This window comes from Perissodus microlepis, chromosome 2 (assembly GCF_051167445.1).
Source record: "Perissodus microlepis isolate ML-2025 ecotype Zambia chromosome 2, ASM5116744v1, whole genome shotgun sequence".
Taxonomy (NCBI): Eukaryota; Metazoa; Chordata; class Actinopteri; order Cichliformes; family Cichlidae; genus Perissodus; species Perissodus microlepis.
The window spans coordinates 5712409-5735735 of record NC_140462.1 but is presented as its reverse complement, the minus strand read 5'-3'; the positions used below and the strand labels follow the sequence as shown (position 1 = coordinate 5735735).

The following is a 23327-nucleotide window of genomic DNA, read 5'->3' as shown; positions in this document are numbered from 1 at the left end:
AAGGACTTACCAAACAAGCAAGTTTTAATTAACTGTAGCAACCACTCCTCAGAAAAAAAACATCAAAAATTGGTGATTTATTATTTCTTTTATTGACTATTATTAGTTTATCCATAATCACTGGCTCTTCCACACCATGTCTTTGCCCTGTCTTTCTCCTATCACCCCAAACTGGTCATGGCAGGTGACTGCACCTCCCAGTGGTTTGCTGGATGTTACTTCCTGTTAAAAGGGAGTTTTTCCTTTCCACTTTTACCATTTGCTGGCTTAGAGGGGGTCATCTGATTGTTAGGGTTTCTCTGTATTGTTGCCTTACGATATAGTCGCACAACTGTTTATAGCTGTTGCTGTGACTTGGCACTATATCAATAAAATTGAACTAAAGTGGACTAAAACAAAAAGGAGGGCTGTTTTTGACTTTTTTTTTTCAGAAGGCACGTCTGGATAATTTCTTTTCATATACCATAAGAAGTGAAAGCTTGTGAAATTTGTCACTATAGGAGCTTTAATGGAAGTGAGGCTGAGAGGTCTGGCATGGGAGGAAATATAGGGTGTCTGTCAGCCATAAAGAAAGCACGTCAAGTAAAACAAAAAGGAAAACTCTGAGTGTAGTAACCACTTCTAGTCACTGATTGAAATTTAGTGTGTGTTTTCACCGTTGTGCGGGTAAACATTTTTTGCCTCAGTGCAAAATGCAAAATATGGAAATGTAGATCAATATCTCCCAAACATTTTGGCTTGTGACCCCTTAACTAAAAAAGCAAATTAAAAGAATTAAAGTCTAACATGTGATCCAGAACACTGGGGCTACAATCCCATGTCAAACCGCTTATATCAATAAGAGTTACGTTCCAGTAACCAAACTGGTGGACAAAATCCTTTCCCTTGAGATAACTTTTGCCATCATGTTGTGTTTTCTCATGTGTATGCGCTGCCACATTTACATGGCTCAAGTTTTCCCCATCAGTGTAGTACCATGGTCTGACTATAAAAAAGAAATGTGTGCGAGCATGTGAGACTGCTTTGTGAAATCCTCTGTTCACACCCTTGCGCGCACACACAATAGCTAACAAGAGACAGAGCTTGAGCAGATGCATTTAATGTATTATTCAATGCAGCACATCCAAAGCTATCACTCCGTGGAGTTATAAGCATAAATATGTAATAATAAGCCGACAGAAAAAAGAGAATTGAACCGACTCTGTTAAACACTATAATGCTTAGAAATGTTCGGCTTTCCATAGGAGAAACTTCAAAAAAGAAAAAGATGTCATCCTTCACTCTTTTCCATTTCTAGGTGCAAACCGACATGTTTCAGTTGGGGTGAAAGCAACGAGTGGAAGAGGGTGGTGGTGGGGGTGTAGGGAGTTAAGCTGCAATTTCAAGCCCGGTGGCTGGTGTCAGTGAAGCTCTGGCATGTTGTATTTGGGGTTTTTTTTTTTCCTGTTGTAGCAATTGTATCAGTCGTTGAGGTCCATCTGTGGTGACTGACTTCCACAGTGCATGCATGTTAAGAGGGAGTACAGAGTATTCAATTTGCTATTGAAAATGGCAGACAAAAAGCAGATCACTGCTCCCTTCTGACTGTTTGGGACATCACAGTTATTTGTCAAGAAGAAAACAAAAGGAAAAAAACAAGAAAAAAAAACTTGTGGCAGTTCTCTTGGGCTAGAGTCTGGCAGGTGCTGGTTTGATGAATGAGAAGACTCCGTTTTTTGTTTTTTTTTCTTGCTACAGAGCACCGGGGATAGAGAAAGGCCCATAGCAATCAATGCAGATCAGCCAAAACCTCTCCCAGAGCAGCAGACTGATAGGATGCAGAGCAGGAGGGGGTAGATTTTTTTCCCCATGTTCTGTGCGTGTGTGTGTGCGCTTGTGTTGCTTTGTACAAGGAAGACAGAGGGAATGTACACATGGGGCAGGGAGGCAAGAAGAGAGTAATGGCTGCGAAACAGAAAATAAGCAACCTGTCATTTAATGTCTTCGCCCTCATGTGACTTTTTCTAAGAAAGACTTGCCACATGAAAGTGAACTGACCAGCCAGTTGTGGCAATCCAAATTCTGTTGTGAAGACAAGACCACAGCCTTTATCACACATCTTATTTAGCCCATAAACGCACACACGTTACTGATGATTGTGTCCACTCTGTTTCATTGTCTTTCAAAACCAACTCCAAATCCTCTTCTGTATTCATGCAAGCTCACCAAGTATTTAAAACAAATCTGTCGCCTCTGGAGGTAATGGGAGCTGGGACGTGGAGGTCTGAGCTGAGACATCTGGGGCTGGCAATTAGAAAACAATGTGTTCGCGGATGAGGACCAGGATTTGTGTTGCGGGGTGGAGGGACGAGCGCCTGATCATGGCAGCTGTCATGTTTTTGCAGCAAAGACAGAAGCGGAGTCCCTCTTTTGTCATACAGTGCATTATAGGAGCCTCTGTGTACTGTAATGAGGAACAAAGCCTACAAGTATACTAAGCAGTGTCACGCACTACAACTGCTGTTGTCGTTGGCACAGTTGCGCAGATTACACAAAAGTGAGACAAGAATTGCAACAGTTGTTAAAAGTCGCAGAAGCAGAAAAGGCAAGAAATGAAACAGAAAATCATGCATCATCACATATTTTGCCTTACAGCTTAGACTGTGGTGTATATTTCCTTATGTGTAGGCGCATTAACTTGTGTGGCTGAAGTGTTACAAATCAGACAGATAAATGCATTGCAATACTAGATTTAACTTTTGGCTAGCATAAATTATCATTATAACTGATACCTGGATGGTCATCATGCCCGTCAGTCTTGGCTGTCAAATTTAGCCAAGCGTGAAAAACCCACAAGATAATGTAATTATAATTACGTATTAACATTACTAATTTTGATACTATGGATGTCAAACTTGATACTAAAATAAGTATCTAAATAAACAAATGACTCTAATAATTTCTACTGAAAATTACTGTTGGAATGGATATGCATTTGCAGCATTATTGATGCAAGTATTGATATCCACGCTGTCTTTGTCTCTTCCAGTTGACACACAGCTTTACACAGCAGACGGGCAGGCACATAGCCCCTCACTAGCAGCTAAACACATGAAATGTGGTTGATATTCACAACGCTATTAACTATTAGCAATTATCCGATACAAATAACCATCTGTTATCATTATGTAGCAGCTAGCAGCTGTGACCGATAATAAGACTGTAACGGTAATGCTGGGGCTAGCGTTATATGTCCTGCATGTCTGTAACATTACAGTGTTAATTTAAAAGGCTAAAAAAATTTGTGTCTCTATCTATGTTTCTGTTAAAGTCTGAGATTTAATTCTGAGAAAAGACTACCAGCAATTAAATAGAAACATCTGCAGCACCATCTCAGAAAACATAGATAGATACATAGATGTGTAGAAGAGCATCATGAGAGATAGGTCCTTGATGAATAAGAAGTACAACAACATGATACCACTATTAATATTGATATAACCGAGCCTCTAGAAACTGCCAAACAAAGGCTCACAGTTCAAGCCAGTAGGCTGAAGAGATATAGCAAGAGAAACAGAGGCCAAGAAAATAAATGCCTTGTTCTCCAAAGATCCGTTCAGGATGTACTCTCGCAGAGCTAGGTGGGTCTGCCTGCGTACTGCTGGAAGAACATCTGGGAGGAAAAGGTTCCATAATACCATTTCTAAGTGACTAGTGGACCTAAGAGCACACCATGAAAGCCTGGCAGCACAAATAAGGGACTTGCTAACAGCAGGTACTCATCCACTACTGGATAACACAGGGCAAAACAACCCCCACAAGCATACAGTATCGTCAAACTACTGTCCAATTACCTGTCTCGCCACAACATGGAAGATCCTCTCAGGCATCATAATATCCAAGTTGAGTGAAGACATGAGGACAGCTCAGAACAGCATTGGGAATAATACTAGAGGGTCAAAGCACCAGCTGCTGGTTGACAGAGCAGTACACCAGGACTCTAAGACCAGCCAAACTAACCTGAGCACCACATGGCTACGCATAATCCTATAACTCATTGCCCTACACATGGATACAGGAGTGCTTTGGAGTATACAAGGCTAATAGTGTGCCGGTAACATTCATCTAGAACTGTAAAGTGTGAATGATCATAATGTGCGGAATATACCAAGGTGATACGCTGTCCCCACTGCCATTTTGTCTTCAACCCCTTAAGTGAGCTCCTCACTAAGAGTTGATACAGATATAGAGTCAAGAGTGGAGTGGCCATCACCCACCTCCCGTACATGGATGACATCAAGCTGTAGGTGCAGTGCCGTCCTGGTAACAGCTAAGAGTACTCTCAAATTCCCAGGTGAGCTTGAGGAACACACATACCAACCTCTCAAGGAAAGTGAAAGGGAGATTTATATGTATATCACCCATCTATCCATCAATGGAAATTCCACAGACAAAGGTGCAATAGTGCTAACCATATATACACATATATACAAATATATACCATACAGTTAAATAACTTTATGTCAGGCAAAATAAAAATAATGTTATTGCTTGTATTTTTTTATCATTATAAAAATGGCTCTTAACATTTTCCCCATGGTATGGCCTGTATTTGTATAGCGCTTTACTTGGTCCCTAAGGACCCCAAAGCACTTTACACATCCAGTTATCCACCCATTCATACACTGGTGATGACAAGCTACATTGTAGCTACAGCCACCCTGGGGCGCACTGACAGAGGCGAAGCTGCCGGACACTGGCGCCACCGGGCCTTCTGACCACCACCAGTAGGCAACGGGTGAAGTGTCTTGCCCAAGGACACAACGACCGAGACTATCCAAGCCGGGGCTCGAACCGGCAACCTTCTGATTACAAGGCAAACTCCCAACTCTTGAGCCACAATCGCCCCACAGTATCAAATTTGAAGTATTTTCCTGAGTATCTGTAGCAAGTTTAAAATTCCAATATTGTGACTAACACACACAACCACAACTTTATATTTCGTCAGTAATGACGTTACTTTATTTTTGTTAAGCACTGGAGTATCTCTAAATACTCGCGCATGAGCTGTCTAGCCTATACAAGCTCAATTTGCCATTTTACACAAGATTCACATGGTTCACGTGGTAACATCAGACACAGCCACCTCAATTTCTAAAAAAAACATTCACATTTTAAAAGTAATAACCAACACAACACCTTACTCTGTGTAACTCTGCAATGCCTCCGTTTGAGATGATGGAATGAGTTTGAGGTGTTCAAAATTCTTCTTGACACCTCTTTCAGAATTGCTTTTGGATGCCTGTTACTAGTCCTCAACCCCCCCACACACACTCAAATGCAAAAGATCTCCTTATATTGCTCATGTTCAGCTGATTCCTTTTTACACTTTCAAATTAATTCCTTGCGCTTTTGCTTGTGTATTCTTGTGTTAATAATAGAACTCATCTGTCAAACCTGTGAGCTGCATACATTCTGTAGTGTAACTGCATGTGTACACAGTTTCTCAAACGCCTGAGACTAATCCACTCTACGGAGTTATCAATATCAAGATTTAAATACATCAGGGTAGCGGATTTAATCCATGAATTATCCATAGGTGCCTTGTCCTGTACTGTTATTGATTGTCTCTAGTATCTGCAAGTTGGAGTCAATGGCTCAATTAGTTAGCTGTTAGTTAGCTATAACATTATTCATTTATCAAGTACTAACAGTCAAATGTTTGCTGGGTGTGCTTTTTTTTTTTCAAATAAATACATTTTCTACTTTTGCAGCTCTAGATAGAAATGATTTTTTGCAGTGCTCATAAATTCTGCTCAGTGACCACAATCATTTCCCACGAGCTCGGCTGGAATCTGTTGAAGAAGGTTTTTAATTCATACAGAGGTTCCTAATGAATTAGTTTGCAGGTTGTGAGTTTGGCTCTTCTTGCCCCTCATATCCACTTCCATCACTTCCCCTGTCAGAGAAATGAAAGCGTGTGAGCGGGACCGTCCCTCTGCACCTGTCGACACTGATACGCAGATGGGGAGATAATTGCGAAGGGATAATTGTTAAGGAGATAATTGGAGTTTCCATACCCCCTGACAGGAGCTGGTCTGGGCTATGTTTCTGACCCGTTGCCCAGGTAAGCATTTGTTCAGCAGGCGGCAGGGCTCCGCAGCAAACCAGATTGGAGACATGGTGAGAAACAGTAAGAAGGAGAGACAATAGCTTGGCGTGAAAGGGTTAGAGAGTGAGACACCAGAAGAGAGAGAGATGTTCGGAGCGGAGGGGAGTGCTTTCACACCCTCGATTACCCATTTAATGAGGCAATGCGGTGCCATTGTTTTATTACTTAGAGGAAATAGGAGAGATCTAGATTTCACTGTGTGGTCCCTTTATTTCCCACTGCTAGGCTGGCATCTGTTCTCTTTGTTCGCAGCATTCTCCTTATCATTTCCTCTCACAGGCACCCGTGCTTCTCTTTCTTTGCCTTCTGTCTGCTGTCACCTACATTTTCAAGACTCACTTCATTTTTTGCTCATCCTTATTAACCTTCCGTGGCCCCGTTTTCAACTAATATAAACTCTCATGAGTATCCAGTGCGCCCTGACTTACAGTCTAAGTCCTGTTTGGTTGGTCAGCTGTTGGTCCCACATCTCCCCCAGAGTTCAATGTCTTCCTCTCTGGATTTAGTCCATATTTTCCTTATTTTGCCCCCTTTCTTACTGCTTCAGCCACTCTTTTTTTATCCTTTGTCTCAATTTCCCCTTTTTCTTTGTTGCAAAACACAATTTCATTGCTTTTGTTGAGGAAGTACATCTCTTTTGAGCTTGGGAAGGTAGCGCTGTTTAACCTGGGAAACAACAAATCGCTGGAGCAACAAATTGCTGTCTGTCAAAAAACCAACGCCCTTTTTAAAACCTCTTGAACCAGTTTTGACTCCCTTAACTCTTAAGTATAGATTTTCTGGAACATACATGGATCAAAGAATTACCACTACAATGCGCTATGACTAAAAATACTTGTTGGCAGATTTTTCAGGATTTTTAAGGCGATGCAACTGAAAACTGACAGCGAAACCCTCCTACGCAGTCATGTCTGGAGACTTTCATGCAGATCCGGGTTGGTGCTGTGTTTTGGTCCCCTGGGTCCCTGTCCTCTGCGCAGAAGGAGATTGATTGCACTGTGTGAGTCATGCTGTGTTGGAGGGCTCGCAGAGTAGGCCACCTCCACCCCATCACCTGAGGGGTTCTTTACAAGCACAATCTGTGTGTGATACGCTGTCTTGTCAAACCCAGTGAGACATTATTGTTAATTTTTATTTTTGAGCTAGAGCTTAACGTTTATGAAGGGGTATTGTTTTTTACCCTTAAAAGAAAAATCAGGTCTGAATGCTTGCATACAAATGTGCAGTCTGATTGAATCGGTTATTGACTTCTTTTGCTCGTCCTTTCATTAACATAGCTGATTAGCTCTCCTGAAGATGGATGAGACCAGAGGGACCACAACATGCTCTCTGTTTTTATTACATGCATTATCTGGCAGTTATTAGCCATGGGTGGCTGAGTGGAGGATAACTGTGCGCCGAGCAGTGTCTGGTGTCAGATGTGTTTATTTCCCCTCAAAGTGCTCTGTGGTTGATTGAGTGACCCTTCACCCTTGTGAAGGTGGTGTATTTTGCTGTCTCATGTGACAGCTGCCTTCCTGCTGGTGTCATTCCACTCATGTTTCCAAAGGATACTTTAAACTAAGTGCAGAAAAGTACCAAACGTTAGGATTATCAGTGTAAGCCAACCAAGTAAAGGAAGTTTACATTTCTGAAAACAAAAAACGTGAAATGTTTTTTATATAGATTTTTTGTTATTTTGTGAGGAATTTAAGGCTTTCATTACAGAACCAGGAGCAGAAAAATGACAGGAAATGGTATCCAACTAGCCTCTCTGTTGCTTTAGCTACTAGGTTCATACCTACACTGCAACCAATACATTCACTTGTAAAAAGAAATGTTTGACAGCCTAGTGGATTGCTGCTGATTTTGTCCCCCCTAAATTTTAGATGAAGGCCTATAAAATCTATTACATGACAGTTCAAGAATCAAAAAATTATCTTCGCTTCCAGTAATAAACAGTGTAAGAAAGATAAGAAAGACATCAACCTGCTAGAATCATTTGGGTAGTGACTGTGCAATGCTGTACATATCTCAACACTAGTTTTACCGCAGCCTAACACCTGCTGTTAGAAATGATAGAACTGGGATATTTGGTATTTCATACTAAACAAAAAGTCCACAGGACAGTGATAAATTGTGCAGGTGCTTGGCAGGATTAGAACCTATTGTAGACACTGAAACTATACTTTTTCAGTTATGTAATGTTGTTTTTACCTGACATAAATAGGACTATTGACAGATCATTCCACTGTCTCGAGTGTTGAGAACCACTTTGTATCACTTGGAAAAATAGGCCAAATAAGCAGCGTGTCCCAGGGCTAATTATAAAAGCATCTCATTATCATCTTCAGGATTTTATGTATAAAGACATTTTAAATGAAAAAATATTTAAATATGAATGATCTGAGGATTTCATTTTGTGTTGATATGAACGATACATGTAGGAATCTTACCCGTAGTTGTCATTTTTGGGGGCAGGATTGGAAGCATAAGACCCACAAAAAACTTGACTTACCTTGAATTTTGTTTGCCGTTTCTATAAAATGGTGCTACAGGTTCACAGCTGCTGGTCACTGTGCATTAATTCCTTTATAAAATGTAACTGTGCTGATTAATCAATCAAACCTTAATAGCTTCATTGGAACTACAGGAAATCTGCAGTTCCATATCCGTGCAGTAGTTCCGGAGCTCTTTTGTAACAGATCTCGATGTTCATCCCTTGATTTTATAATGTTGCTCCAGGGTTGTGAGGAAAAAAATTTAGACAGGACCTTTAAATTTCTCACACTGGGCATTTATATTTCCTAATTTCTTATTTTTTTAATTTGCTTTTTCAAGAATTCATGAATAATTGAATAATGTGTTTGGTTTTCCTCGTTCTATAGGCTGAAAAGGGACTAGTTGGAAAATCGTGATGACGTAAAGGTGTAGGATTGGGTGAAATGACTTTATGAATCAGTCTAGCAACAGTATGCTGAGCTAGAAGAAAGCTGGATTTAGCAGCTCACAGCGCTCAGTCTTAGTCTAGTGATGCCCGCAGGAAAAATTCATGATTTCATAGCATTTGAAACAGATTTCTTTGAAGTTTCACAGTAAATAATGCACCGAACTGAGAACGGTATACGGTCGACCAGAGGATAAGATGAGCAACCAAATCGGATGTCCTATTTTATGGAGTCATCTGGCATGTCACTCCTCAGTAGTGAGGCTCTATCAAAAAAAAAAGATCTTTATGGATGACTGAACAAGAACTCTCCAATCAGTATGCTCCCTCCAGCTAAACCCAGCTTCCTGTTGCTGTGAAATTTCCTGTCTACCGCTGACCTTAATGTTGCACATTATAATAGCATGTATCACCCAAGGGAGGAAAATAGTAGATACGTGTGTCCCTCCTGTGTGTGTCTGTGATTCTCATACACATATCAGAATTTGTGGTTTGTCTATGGTCTCCGTAAACCTGTGAGTCCAGATTACATCAATTACTGATTTAGCATTAGGCACAGCACTCAAATGACATTTGTTATACAGTATTGATTCTTTCAAACCTGTTTGTGTGAAGCCCTAAAAATACATTTGTGAGGGCTCTTGGTACAATTCAATTCAGCTGCATTGATTTTTTTTTCTTATTTATTTATTTTTGGCATGTCAAGCAAACCCGGACTATTGAAAAAAAGAATCACATACACCCACACAAAGAAGCAATTTTTTAATACCGCGTTTCTGTACACAGGTTAGGGAACAGCTGATGTGGAGCTGCTGGGAGGCAGGCATGTGCAAGGGCACCTTTGACTTATATATCAGATATATATATATATTTCCGGCGAATACTGACATATCCTTAAATGAATTTCTTTTGTTTTCCCAAAAATCTGTCGAATATATTTTTTTCCTATCCATCAAAACTAACAGGATGCTGTTTTAATACTTAAAGTGTACTTTTTTTAGCCATCAAGTCGTCTATCCATATTTTTATCGTAAACCGTTATGGTCACTATTAAGGAGGCACCTTTTCCAAACACCGGCCCAATAGCCCTTCAGATGCAGGAGCAACTGTCACAAACATCCCTCTTTCATGCAGCCAGCACAGACACGTCTGTCATTTAAAATTTGGCTCATGCTAAGCAGAAGAACAGCTGCAGGGCATAGGAAACAGAGAACAGGCAAGACGCGAGCGCGTGAGTTGTTTCTGACAGTTCCTCCTGTTGCGTGAGTATCAGCCCCTTTAGGAATTGAGTTTCTCTCTCTCTCTCTTTCTTTCTCTCCTTTTTTCTGCCGCCCAAAGCTCTTTGGCCACAACAAATGCAAATCAACATCTTGTTCATTCATAGAAAAAGCCTGGTATGGATAAAAATGTCAGCTCGGTTCCAATGAGCTTTCCTGCAGCTGTATGCAGTAAACAACTAGTTGCTGACTTTTTGGACATTATTATGGGTAATTGGTGGCAATGCATTTAAACGTAACTTTGTGGAGTTCTCACACATTTTTTTACAGTGCTGCCATCTTAGGGAGGAGCCACCAAAACAGGCAAATGATAGTCACTCATAATAATCAGGTTGATGAATTACATTCATTTAAAATGAAGCACAGTTACAGATAGGCACCATTAGACAATGTTAAGATTTCGATAGTAAACACACACAGGCCTAACTGTAAGAGTTAAGAGGTTAGTAATGAAACTCTCAGAGACGGATTGCAATCCGCTGTGTGTATGAGTTTATCAAATATCTGCTAACTCAGCTACAGCTGCAAAATCAATCGGGGCTTTATCGGTTATTCATAATTATTTATCCCACAAAAAGAGAAAGTATAAAGAAATCACAAAGGCTGCTATCATACACCACTGGTAATTTGTCGCAGTTTTACAGTTAAATCATTTGTTACATGGATGCTCGGCTTATACACGGCTGTTGAAATATTATAATTTTAGCGTTAGTAGTGGTGGGCAACCGATCAGGAGCACAGAGCCTTAAATTCTTTTGAACAGTTAACTTCACGAGCAAAAAGTCACAAATATTTCTCACTCGCATAGTATGATCCCTGGCACACAGGAGCTCACTGTCTAACTGCTTTTATGCAGACAAGGCCAAAATGGATGAAAAGGAAAGATGGAGCAGAGAGAAAAGTATCCTTTAGTTTTTTTGTTTTTTGTAGTTTAGTTAGTTTTCCAGATGTACCATTCCTCACAGTAAAAATTTTACCATACCAGCCCCAGTGTCAAGATGACTGTGTAGCTCAGCCAAGGAGATTCAGAGAGACCAGCCTTTACATTGTAGAAGTATTCCAGTTTTTTAAAACAGGCACTGACAAAGTTATGAGTAAACACAAATCATTGTGATATCTGCTAGCTATACTCACACACCGGTGGCCACTGACAGCTCAGAAAAAGCAATGGCTAGCTTTTAGTGTGGCTAAAGATGTCAGTCTCTTATTGGTGATGTGGTGGAGGAAATGCTACCAGTGTCAGCTTGATATGAAACGAGTTAAAGTTAATACATGGCATAGATGATAGGATATTCAATACTCTGACTGAAACTGCAAAACCTGATGTAAACAGTGTTCATTTTTGATAAGGCAAAAATATGTTAATGAGTAATTCTCTGTAGGTAAGGCTGTAATGTTTATTATCATTTGAAGTTGATTTTTAATGGCAGTAAACTTGTAAATGAACAAGTTCCATTTTAATGGCAATAATTTTCTGTTATTACAAGTTCATTTTTAATGGACCTCATAATGTAACAAGATCCATTTCAATAACAGTAAACTTTTGTTTCATGTTTATTTTTAATGGCATAAATGTTTTAATGTTACAAATTTCCTTTTAATGGCAGTAATTTGGCAATTTTGGATGCTTTTTGGTGTTATAATGTCACAAAACACTTCTAAAAGTAACATTATTTTAAGGAAGTGTAACAAGTAGACCTGGATTTCTGGGTGCTGGTGTTTCTAAATTGCTCCCCCCCGGCATTAATTTGTATGTATAGAGAGCCTGAGCTGAGCTAAGCTGGAGATGTTGGAACTGGGGTTATTTATATAACCAATAATAACAACCTTAAAAAGGGATAAATAGCTTCTAAATGAGAATCAGCAGAGCTTTGCCTCGCAGTTATAGCAAGTCAGAATTTGTTGGGCATTATCCCGTTCTCATTTTGAGTGATAATAAAAATGGGATGCAGTGAAGCGCTACTGTCTTTCATTATTTCAGAAATTATCTAAGGATTTTGCAAAACCAAGTCACTTTTGCAAATTTGCTAATTCCTCGAGGTGAAAACCCTAATTATGACAAAATGTCCAAACACTCCACAATTCCCACTCCATCTTACGAAAGTCCTTTAGCAGCTCTGAGCTACTGTAATCCCTGCCAGAGAAACAGACTGTTGCCAGGGCAACCCCAGTCCTGCCACCATGGCAGCTGTAACTGTGGCGAGGAGATACGCAGTGCCAGAGTGGACAGGTGTTGCCGGGGTCTTTGAGATCAGTTTAGGTCTCTCAGCCCTGCGTCCAGTGCCGTTACACATGTGGAGCAACACTAACAAGCTGCTCACACACAAACAGACTCAACATGCTACCGGTGTGTACTGCTATCAAGACTCGGACTGCTGAGCTACGCTAATGCTTATGTCGAATTAGACAGGCGCATGGTTGTCTTGCCAACTCGGAGCAGGAGGTCTCTGTCACATGGTTTTTGTTTTTTTTTATCCAAACGCACACACTGAAGTGATGAGAAATGACTCATATTCTGTGAAACATTGTAACCTGCTGTAGGGCAGAGTAATGGGGCACTGCACAAAAAGTCAAACAAGCTCCCGTTACCTTTTATTCAAGCAGAACATGGAGGACACCGCATCAAATTGGTCCTAGAAAATTGTAAGGGGATATATATAATGTGTGCTAGTGGAAAGCAGTAGCTGAGAGAGTGTCCATTTATTAGCAGGAGCATGAAGAAAAGATAGTTCTGTTACTGAGTCAGTGTGGCGAGGCGCAAAATGTCTATTTCAGGGCTTGCTTTAAGTAGGGTGACTCACCAGGCTTTGGAGCACTAGAGGCTGCATATGTGTGTGCGTGTTCATGGCGTGTACGCGCGTGTATTTTTCTGTGATATCCCTGTTTTTTCTCCCACTCTCGGTTCCTCACTCACCCTCTATCTCCGTCACACACACGTGCCTGACCGGAGGGTGCAGGTCTGTGACAGGTTAGGCATTTTGGGTATGGGCCATCCTCGCTCTCTTCTTTCCCTCAGCTCCTAGCTGCAAGCTGGCCTTCGTGTGGGTACAGGCACCGTCTTCAATCTGTTTGGTAAATACTGAGATAAGTAAGGCCCACCCATCGCCATAGCAGAAAATAGCCCAGACCAGACCTGGAAGTGCAAAGATACCATGCTCTACTGAGAGCACGGTGAGGATATAAAGTGCAGAGAGAAGATCACGAACATAAATTAGCTATTTTAAGAATTTAGGGGGTGTGAAAGAAATCAGAGTGACAGACAGACAATGAGAGAGAGAAAAATGAAGGGACTGAGGGAGAAAGGCAAATGAGAGCTGGAAACCGCCTCCTGCTGCTAGTAAAATGTCAGTGGAACCCTGGGGATGCATTGATTAACCTCTCTACACCTAATCTGCCTCCACCACCTCCACCTTTCACTGAAGGCAAAACACACAGATTAATGCTATGCAGCTGGACCAGCAGATGAGCCCTGCATAAACATGCTATTGAGTACTAGTTAATAGCTCAGGCTCTAAAGACTTCACAGCACCCGGCATGCCACAGATACTTATTTCCTCTTTCTCTCTGTCCTCCCACTTTAAAAACCAAAATTAAATCCAAACCATGGATTAAATTGATTTTAATTCAGACAAAATTCTGTTGTGGGATGTGGTTAGTTCAGTTTGACTAACCACATCCAGTGAAATGATTATTTTTTCAATTAGCCTGATCGTTTCTCAATTTCCTGGATATTCATCTAACTATAACCTTAGACTCAGAAAAGCTGCAGATCTGCACACGATAGCTCTACAGGCTAATTACGATAATTGCCTATTGGACCATATCACTCTTATCCTACTAGCGGATGTAGGCAGGATGGCAACAAAGTTTAATTTGACGCTTAATAGACGCTGTGTAACAGCAATGAAAAGATAATTAGATTGATGTTTTTGCTGATTTCATTGTTCAAAAGTTTAAAGACTAACACCCTGTATATCTGCTTGTTTTTCTGTTCTGTCCCTTGCAGTTTGCTCCCAGTTCTCCAAAGGTGTGTATGCCATCATTGGCCTGTATGACAGGAAGACAGTCAACATGCTCATGTCCTTCTGTGGAGCGCTGCACGTCTGCTTTGTGACACCATCCTTCCCCATTGAAACAGCCAACCAATTTGTGATCCAGCTCAGGCCCGAGCTCCAGGATGCGCTGGTGGGAGTTATCGAACACTATGGATGGTCCAAGTTTGTCTACATGTACAGTTCCAACTCAGGTAGGAAAGCTGCTGGCTCTCTGTTTGACTTAATGTTTAGGCTTGCCTCCATCGTTACAAAAAAGAAGGATGTCAGAATCTGACGGTGGAATTTCTCTTATGAAAACGAGCATGCGTGCAGACGAAGACAGCCAGTACCAGTCGTTAGACCAGCCACCAGTTGTCATCTTTATATTGCTATGGCGACAGCAGTAGGGTCAATTTTAGTCATTGTGCAGCAACAAGCAGTCATCAGAACGCTTATTTTAGACCACCACTTTTTTACAGACAGGGAACACCGAAAAGAAATATTGACCTGCACTGACTATCAGATAAATCACACAATGGTACGAAAGATTAAGCTTTTTATTGAGCGCTCCTCAACAGAGACCAGGGTTGCTGCAGTTCCTTTGTCCGTCCGATGAAAGAAAAAACGAGTGCTGTAGCATTTAAATTGAACATTTTAATGACACTCCTGCATAGTCAGACAAAAATAAAGTAGCACACCTGTCAGCCTCCTGCTTCTTCCTCTCCATCTCCCCCAGAGCCAAACAGCTATAGCTTTCCCCATAATGCCAGGCCATCTGTCCCAGGTGTTGTGGGTTTTGGAGCATGACCATGATTTGTGTATTTTTTGTGTATGCCCAAAAGCAGGCGCACTTCAATACATTTAGGCTGTATGACAGCTTATTGCAGCTTGTATCTGCTTATGTGTTTGACTTGTGTGTGACAAATAGCAGATTTAAGTCAGCTTTAAAAGACAGATGCCATTATGTCATTCCACACAGCACACAATCAAGCAGTGACAGTAGAGATTTCACAGCAGTCTTTGGCCTGTCAATGCATGATGACCGTAGTGGCCACACATGCCCCTCAGATTAATTTTTTTAATCTTCTGTGATCCATTTATTAACTACTCACGAATTCTGCGTATGCCTGTGTGTGTGTGTATATTTGTGTCTGAGAGGGTCACCCCTGTGAGTAGTGGGATGGAGCCAGCAGAATCCATATCAGTCGTCTCTGTTGCTTGGATACTACACTGCAGTCACTCTTCCTACATGGTTATTTAAAGCCTTTAAAAGAAATCGTATTTAGTTTGATCAGTTTGTGTAGTATGGTATAGAGCGGCTGTGTTTGCCTCTTCTAAATGTTTCATCAAACTATCTTTTATTAGGTACACTGCATCAGTTAAGTTGACAGTGCCTTCAGGAGACTGTTGTGAATTGGCACTATATAAATAAAACTATATTGAATTGAATTGAACTGAATTGAATTTGCTAGCATGAAGCTCTCGTACACTCTACAGTGTATCTCTTGTAAGTTACAACAACATATTATGGTACAGTACAATTTAAAATATAAGGTTTACCATAACCAAAGAAAACTATTTGTCATCATTTGTCTGTACTCTGTCTTAAAATTCATTATGAGGAACAAAGTGCAACCATATGTCGATAGTCTATGGACCCTAAACTCTGTGTCCTTTTTTTTTGGAACTATGGTAAATGGCCTTTACTCAGTCCCTAAGGACCCCAAAGCGCTTTACACTACATTCAGTCATTCACCCATTCACACACACATTCACACACTGGCAATGGCAAGCTACGTTGTAGCCACAGCTGCCCTGGGGCGCACTGACAGAGGCGAGGCTGCCGGACACTGGCACCACCGGGCCCTCTGACCACCACTATAACAAGATCTCAGCTTTTGTAAGAATGTCCTCTACATGAAACAACACTGAGTATGAACACTGGCCAGAACCTTTACTTTGTTTCAGGAGCTTTGGCCACTTCTAGCTAAAGATTAACATAGCTTAACAGGGCTAGCCATCATAGCATAGGCTGTAGCAGTCAGCACTGCGTGTGAACTTTCTGTGAGGAGGAGCCACAGCGTATTTTTTTGTGTATTTTTTTCTGTGATTTTCTCCTTTTTCTTATGCCAACAAACAAACAAACAAACAAAAATGCTAGTTTATTGTTGCCTACAATGACCCAGGACACAAGAACAAATTTTGTGAAGTTTCACTTCCTGGTTTAAAAAAGTTCAGTTATTGGCCAGGAATCAAAGTTTAAACACAGCATAGCTAAATGTAACATTTTAACACTATTAAATTGAGAATTAAAAAAAAAAATACAGTATTTTACTGTAAAATTGGTGTGTTGCTCACTTAGTAGATGTGCTTTCAGACCAGACTGTTACTGTGTAAACCTGCATTTTTCTGATTTAAAAGACCAAAAGCTCTCTAATTTCTAGTCTAATACATTCATATTCAATGTCTATCTATGTTAGCATTTTTCCAGTGTTTAATCCATTATCCAAAGCAGTCAAGGACATACAAATATATCACATGCATTATCACCCTCCTGCCACCTCAGAGGCTTTAGTATTTCCCCCCTTTTCTATTACCATTTGTCTTGCTCTCTTACAACATCCCCTAATAAATGTGCCTCTCATTTTTATTTTCAGAATCCAAGAATGGGAAAACAAATTTGATAGCCCATTAAACCTATCATAAACAATATTCAGGAAATAGTTTGCTAAAGTGTTATTTTCTCTGTTCTTGATTGTCTGTTGCCCTGGTCGCCCATGTACTGCCTCTGGCCAAAAGGGTGCTTACGACAGCCAGATTCCATTATGATATCATTCTCTCTCAGTATGCCTTTGAGGGAACATTTTTGTGAGTTCTCCTGTCAGACTGACTTTGATTTAGAGGAGTGCATCAAGCACATTTAAAAATGTGAGAGGATATTTGAGGTAAATCAGTCGGTCAGCGAGGCAAGCAATCAATACTTCGGTAACAAAACAAATGAAAAATAAAGAAAACATTAGAATCCATTAATGAGATTCAAATACTAATTTTAGCACACCTTAACTGCTGTATTCCAATGTAAAATCAGATTAAGAACTAAATAAGTATATTAGGTTTTTAAAAGAAATAGAAGAATTTAAAATAAATAGCAAAAGAATGAAAAGATGAAAATTAATGAACTTCTGGGTCCATGTTCACAATGCGTCCCAGTACTAAAAGTAGCTGCTAATGAAAATAATGAGTAAATTCACAGAGTTTCTCTTAAAGTCAGGATTATACAAAGGTTTTACACAGTAGCTGATGGAAATAGGTAAAGCTAGAAATGGTGTGACTTTTGGAGCTAGTGTAACTAAGTATTTAAATTTCCCACCATAATAACAGTGACTGCATAATAATAATAAATTGTGCATTTGCATGTGTGTCAACTCCAAATGCTGAGCTAAGATAATGTTTGTGGTCAATCTCATTTAAAATTCGCTCACATCTTCCAGCCAACGCAATAACACTGAACTGAAAAAAAAGAAAAGGAAAAAGAGCGCAGCAGTGCAGCAGTGATGAGTTCGGTCGGTCCAGCTTTCATCAGCCGAGGGATCACACAAACAATTACAGCTCTTCCACGGTCTCGTATTATGATTCAGTTCATTTTATTTTTCACATCTCAGACTTGCAAAAGCATTCACAGACATGGCGAACTTCCCGGCGTTGTAGGTGTAATTTGTAAAAGCTGTATAATTTTCACTGTTAATAATTAAGCGCAAAGTATGCCAACATAATAAACTGGTAGGTCCGTGTTTTCAAATATTTCGTAGACTCAAGTATGGCTTCAGATTTATGCAACTAACTTATTTATTACAATTTTATATTCATGTTTAAACCATTTCCAGAGTAAATTATATGATTAGGTCTGCCGATTTTGCCCATCATTTTCACTGAACCAAGCACAACTTTTGAGAGAGTGAGTTATACCTGGCGACAGGGTCACCACCTTTCTGTCTTTTGAGCTGACTCAGTCTTAAGCTGGAACTCTTTGCTTATAGTTTTATTTACAGTTTTCTTTATAGTTTTTGATGAGCTCTCTGGGAGGATTATCATATTTGGGAACACGGGTCCTGCTTACAATGAGTGGTGCTGTCCATGGTGCTGAAACACTTACTAGCGCCACAGCTCGACTCCATTAAAGTACAGCCGGCCTTGTGACTTTATTCACAGCTCACTATCTCCTGTCTCCCCGTGCTCATCACTCTATTGTTCATTTCTTCTGTTAAATGCGTCGGCACCATGAGGTAAAAAGGAATAGCCATGTACCAACCCCTCTGTATCAGTTCCATTCAGCATTCTCACATTTGTCTGGTTCCCTAATTTATTTACATGTGCTATATTGTGGTCATATATAGAGGTGAAACACCATCCATCTTTTTATTTCTTAATGACCTGTTGTCAAAAAAAGCAGCGTGAATTGCCTGGAGAGCAGCTGGTGTGCATTCTAATAAGACCAAGCAATCATCTTTCAGACGCTGTGACTTCATTTCTCATTCTTCTTTTGACAGGGTCTGTGTTGTTGCTGCTGTTGCTGTTGTTGTGGGAAAGCCAGTATTTGCGTGCATTTATCGTAGAATATATGTAAACTGCGTGATGTGCGGAACGAAGGAGTCTTTAACAGCGCTTGCCAGCTAAGTAACATAGAAGCAAACACAACTACGTCGTGTATCAGTTTGCAATTCTAAATTTTGTGATTGCTATAATTCATTTGGGTAATGGCTGCCAGTCTGCCGTGGGTGAAATTACTTTATTTACTCTGTGGAACAACTGCGGCTGCCAGCTTGAGAGGAATCTGATTGGTCTGCTGCCAGCAGCAAAGAAGTACAACAGTGACTCAGATTGTAAATCAGAGCTCAAGATCAATGTGTTCCATAATCACCTTTTATATCCTGTCTTAGCATGAGCCTTTAGCTTTTTGGCTGCTCTACCTGCTTCTCTGTGATGCTCGAATGAGTCAGCAGGGTATTGGTGACAGTGTAATTGAGTAGAGCCACCTGTAATTGGGGCTTGGAGGACTTAAAGCTTACTGTGAGTGTGTCGTCTAGCTGATTGTTTGTTACCATGAAAATGGTGATTATTTAGCCCGGCGGTGTGCAAGTTGGAAATGTGCACCTGTATATGTCAGTGTGCTTAATGGACTATCGCATTCGTTACACTTTATCACCAGAGCTACAGGGAGATTCTGATGGATAAGCTTATCAGGGGCAGTTTGGGTTTCTGCGCAGCTTCTGTTTGGCTCACAAGTTGTCTTAATTTATCTTGCAGTGCATAATATAACTATACAAAGCATGAGGTTACCCCGCATGTAATTTATTTCACATGCTGTCTAATAAGATGTAGACACTGTTGGATTGCTCCCAGTAGATGAATACCAACTAGTCATTCATCATCTTTGCAGAAGTTCTGTTACGGGTGCCCACACAGTTACCTCCAGAGCTTTCTTTGTGCATTTCAGTTATTCCGTACACTTGGCAAAAACACATGTTCTCATTTGCTTGTCTTCCAGGTCTGTCTGTGCTGCAGAAGGTTCTTGACACGGCAGCAGAGAGGAATTGGCTGGTGACCTCAGTCAATGTGGAGACCATATCGAGTAATGCCTTTGCGAAGGTGTTCCAGGATTTGGACAAGCGAAAGGAGGGCCAGATTATCATTGACTGTGAGACTGAGAGACTCAACAACATACTGCAAATGGTAAAAACATTCACTCTTTTTTATGTTTTCACAATGTATAATCTAATTTTAGCATAAAAACGTGGCCTCATAGCACAACAAAAGCATACAGCTGTTCTTTTAGACACATGTCAAGCTAAGTATTAGTTATGTATGTGGCTTAAGTTTAAAAGAATTCGTCAGACATACAAAAAAAGGCACAAACATTTCAGGACAAATTTATACACATTTTTATCAGATAAAGAAAGGAGGGGATATAAATTTAATGTGGTGGTTGGCTGTTGGTCTATTGTGATGTCTCGTCTGCTGGAGCATCAAGGACAGTAAAAGATAAATAACACAGCTTTGGCATTTGAAGCCAGCAGTTCTCCCATGATAGGATCATCACTTTCTCACCTCCGCATTGTTAAAAGGAAAAGGTTCCTATCATCACAATTGACTGTTCACAGCCCCTTCCATCAAACACAGACTGTCCAATCATAGCTTAGCAACTGTAACTAGGCACAGCAGGCCCCTTGAACTCCAGATTATATCATGAAGGCAGTGTCTCTTTGTTGTTACCTTTATAAAGGATTATTAAAAACACAACAGGGAGATAATATGAAGAAAATGGTTCTGACTAATTATTCACAAACAGTAGTTTGGCTAAAGGAAGATATCACAGTAACCACCGCAGTTTACACATGATGCACTACTAGGATGTTATGTTGGCAGTTTCCTTAGCAACTGCTAAAAATAGTGTTTAAAAATATGAAAAGTGAATGTTTATACGCTTGTAAGAATATTGTGATGGACACAGACACTGTGTCATCACCCACTGGTTTTTGAAATGGCGTTTTTGGTAATTAGGTTGTTTGGAGCCATAAATGAATATAGCTGGATGAGAGGGAACAGTGCTACATTATGGGCTAATGCTAGCTAGCTTTTTTAGCAAAGTCCACAGACAGCTGTATGGGTGCATTTCACCGACAGTAGCTACAGTTTGTTTTTCTCTTGTTTAAATCACTAATTTGTTAGTCGTTTAACCAAGAGAAAAAAGATAGACTAGTGTGAAAGATCCTAAGAAAACATTTAAACTGAGTCCACATTACAACAAATATGTTATGTGTGTTACAGGAGCAATATGAAACTGTCAGTCGTGTTCCTTGTTCAATATTATTTGGAGGCCGCTGAAATGTGGGCCATTTTTTGTCCTTTATAAAGTTGCAAACACACAGCATCAGATTAGATGGCAGAGTATGTCTAATCTTTGTGATACTAACAGCAGCCGCCTTGGTTTACGCTTGCTAGCATTCACATCCAGAACATGATTACATCTGGCTTTGGATGCTTGGTTATGTTCCTGTTATTCTCCAGATTTTATACACCAGTGCTAGTTAGGACTGTCATCAGTTTATTTTCCCCCAGCTTGTTTCCACTGGTAGAAAGAACATGAGTAGGGTGCTGGCTGTGTGTCAGGGCTGTAGCCCCAGGTAGTCGCCAGTGGTGTCATCTTTGAACCATCTTTGAGCGGGTAACTGCCTTTCTGCATTAATTAAAAAAAAATAATACATTTAACAGACTATTATTTCTGACACAGGCTAGCAAATTTGGCAAACATTCAAACATCTAGCTGACTAGTGAGGCTCATCCCTCTTCCCGAGGTCCCATTTGGTTATTGGAATTAGCTCAAATGCAGCCTAGCAGGCTGTGAACAGGCTTCCATAACAATGTTAATTCAACTCAATGTAGTTTTAGCTTTATAATGCCAAATCATTGGTGCTGTGAAGGTGCTGTTATAGTGTACAGTGTTTTACATTCAGCATTGTTAAAGTCTGCTAAAAAGACCAGAAACTTTTTGTAAAAGGATGTGAACATTTTTATGCTGTAAAGTTTCAAATTTTAATACTTAAGGGGATTAGTTGCTTTTGGAGACAGCCTCAGGTGACAGTTTAACTCTTAAGGTTGTAATGGCAGATTATTAAGTGTTGTTAATAAGAAGCAGTAGATACATTAAACCAATAATTTAGGATACAACATCTACACTTTATTACTAAACTGTTACATTTCTTCTATTTATTAGTCTTCCACATTAAACATCACCTCTTTGGATGCCCTGCAATGGACAGTCTTTTATCATGCACATTATCATGAATGAAGTACTTAGGTTCAAGAGACCCTTTTCACAGGGTTCTCAGTTTAAAATGAGCAAACTGGAAACATTAAAATATATTTTTCATCTAACTCATGTACAGTACCCGAGTTTAATTACCAGGCTGCTAAGAAAAGCTGTCTTTCAATCAGCAAAATCAGTGGTTGCTGACTTAAAATGAGCTGCTTTTATTCAACCGCTGTCTGAAACCAAGAACCCATTATTTCAAAAACTTTTTTTCACTTTGTTGTTTTTTGTGGGGTTTTTTTTTACTGCCTTTTACACGCAAGCATTCTGGCATAATATGAAGGCACCAAGGTGTAATTTGTTTTGCTTGTTGATTCCATGCATGTTATGATTTTCAGTCTGACTGTCATAGTTCTTTATGTTTGTTCCAGAGAAGAAAAAAAAGTGCACACACATCCCCATCTGTATTTGTAGGCTATCACTGCTCTGTGTGAATGTTATTGATGGCCTGGTGTCTACAGTTAAGGTTATTGCATCAGTTCTCACCAGTTTACAGAAGCTGAGCCCGAGAAGTTCTCCATTCAGACAGCCACCATCAATCACCGACATCTGCTCCCTGCCTCCACGCTGCCCTGCCTGTGCACCCATCCAGCGAGAAACACATATATACACAACACCTCTGCTTGGTTTGCCCTTTAAACTCACAACTGATCGCATCTAATTCATCTCATACTGTACAGATATTGTCTTACAATATAGCCACTGACAGTATATCACACAAACCTAGTGTAGAGGCAGTTTCATAGAAAAGCCACCGCAGAGATGTTTCAGTGGGTTTGCCAACAGAGAGACAAAAAGGGTGACCTGCTCTTTTTGGGCTGAACTCTGAATGACTCTTAAAATCTGTATGCATAATTTAAAAAAAGCTACTCAAAGCCAAAACTTTTCCATTTGACAGTCCAGTGTGGCTGTGTGTTTCCCCCTGTTGCACGGTGTATTGGTGTCAGTACTGGTTCATGTCTCTCCTCCCTCCTTCTTGTTTTTCCTTGCCTGAGGCTTGGCCACAGGGCTCCCCTCGTGTTGAGGTCATCATTAATAACAAATGCCACCTTCTGTCATGACCTACGGCATC

At 40.3% G+C, this 23327-nt stretch overlaps 1 protein-coding gene across 3 annotated transcripts in view; it reads left to right on the top strand.

Annotated features, from left to right (window-relative positions):
• gria1a (glutamate receptor, ionotropic, AMPA 1a) overlaps nt 1-23327 on the top strand; it is a 75915-nt gene that overhangs the window by 4819 nt on the left and 47769 nt on the right. For all 3 annotated transcript variants that reach the window (XM_084941735.1, XM_084941716.1, XM_084941726.1), the window contains exons 3-4: nt 14361-14600; nt 19934-20118. In XM_084941735.1, the coding sequence (XP_084797861.1) occupies nt 14361-14600; nt 19934-20118 (425 nt within the window). The remainder of the gene's footprint in view (nt 1-14360; nt 14601-19933; nt 20119-23327) is intronic.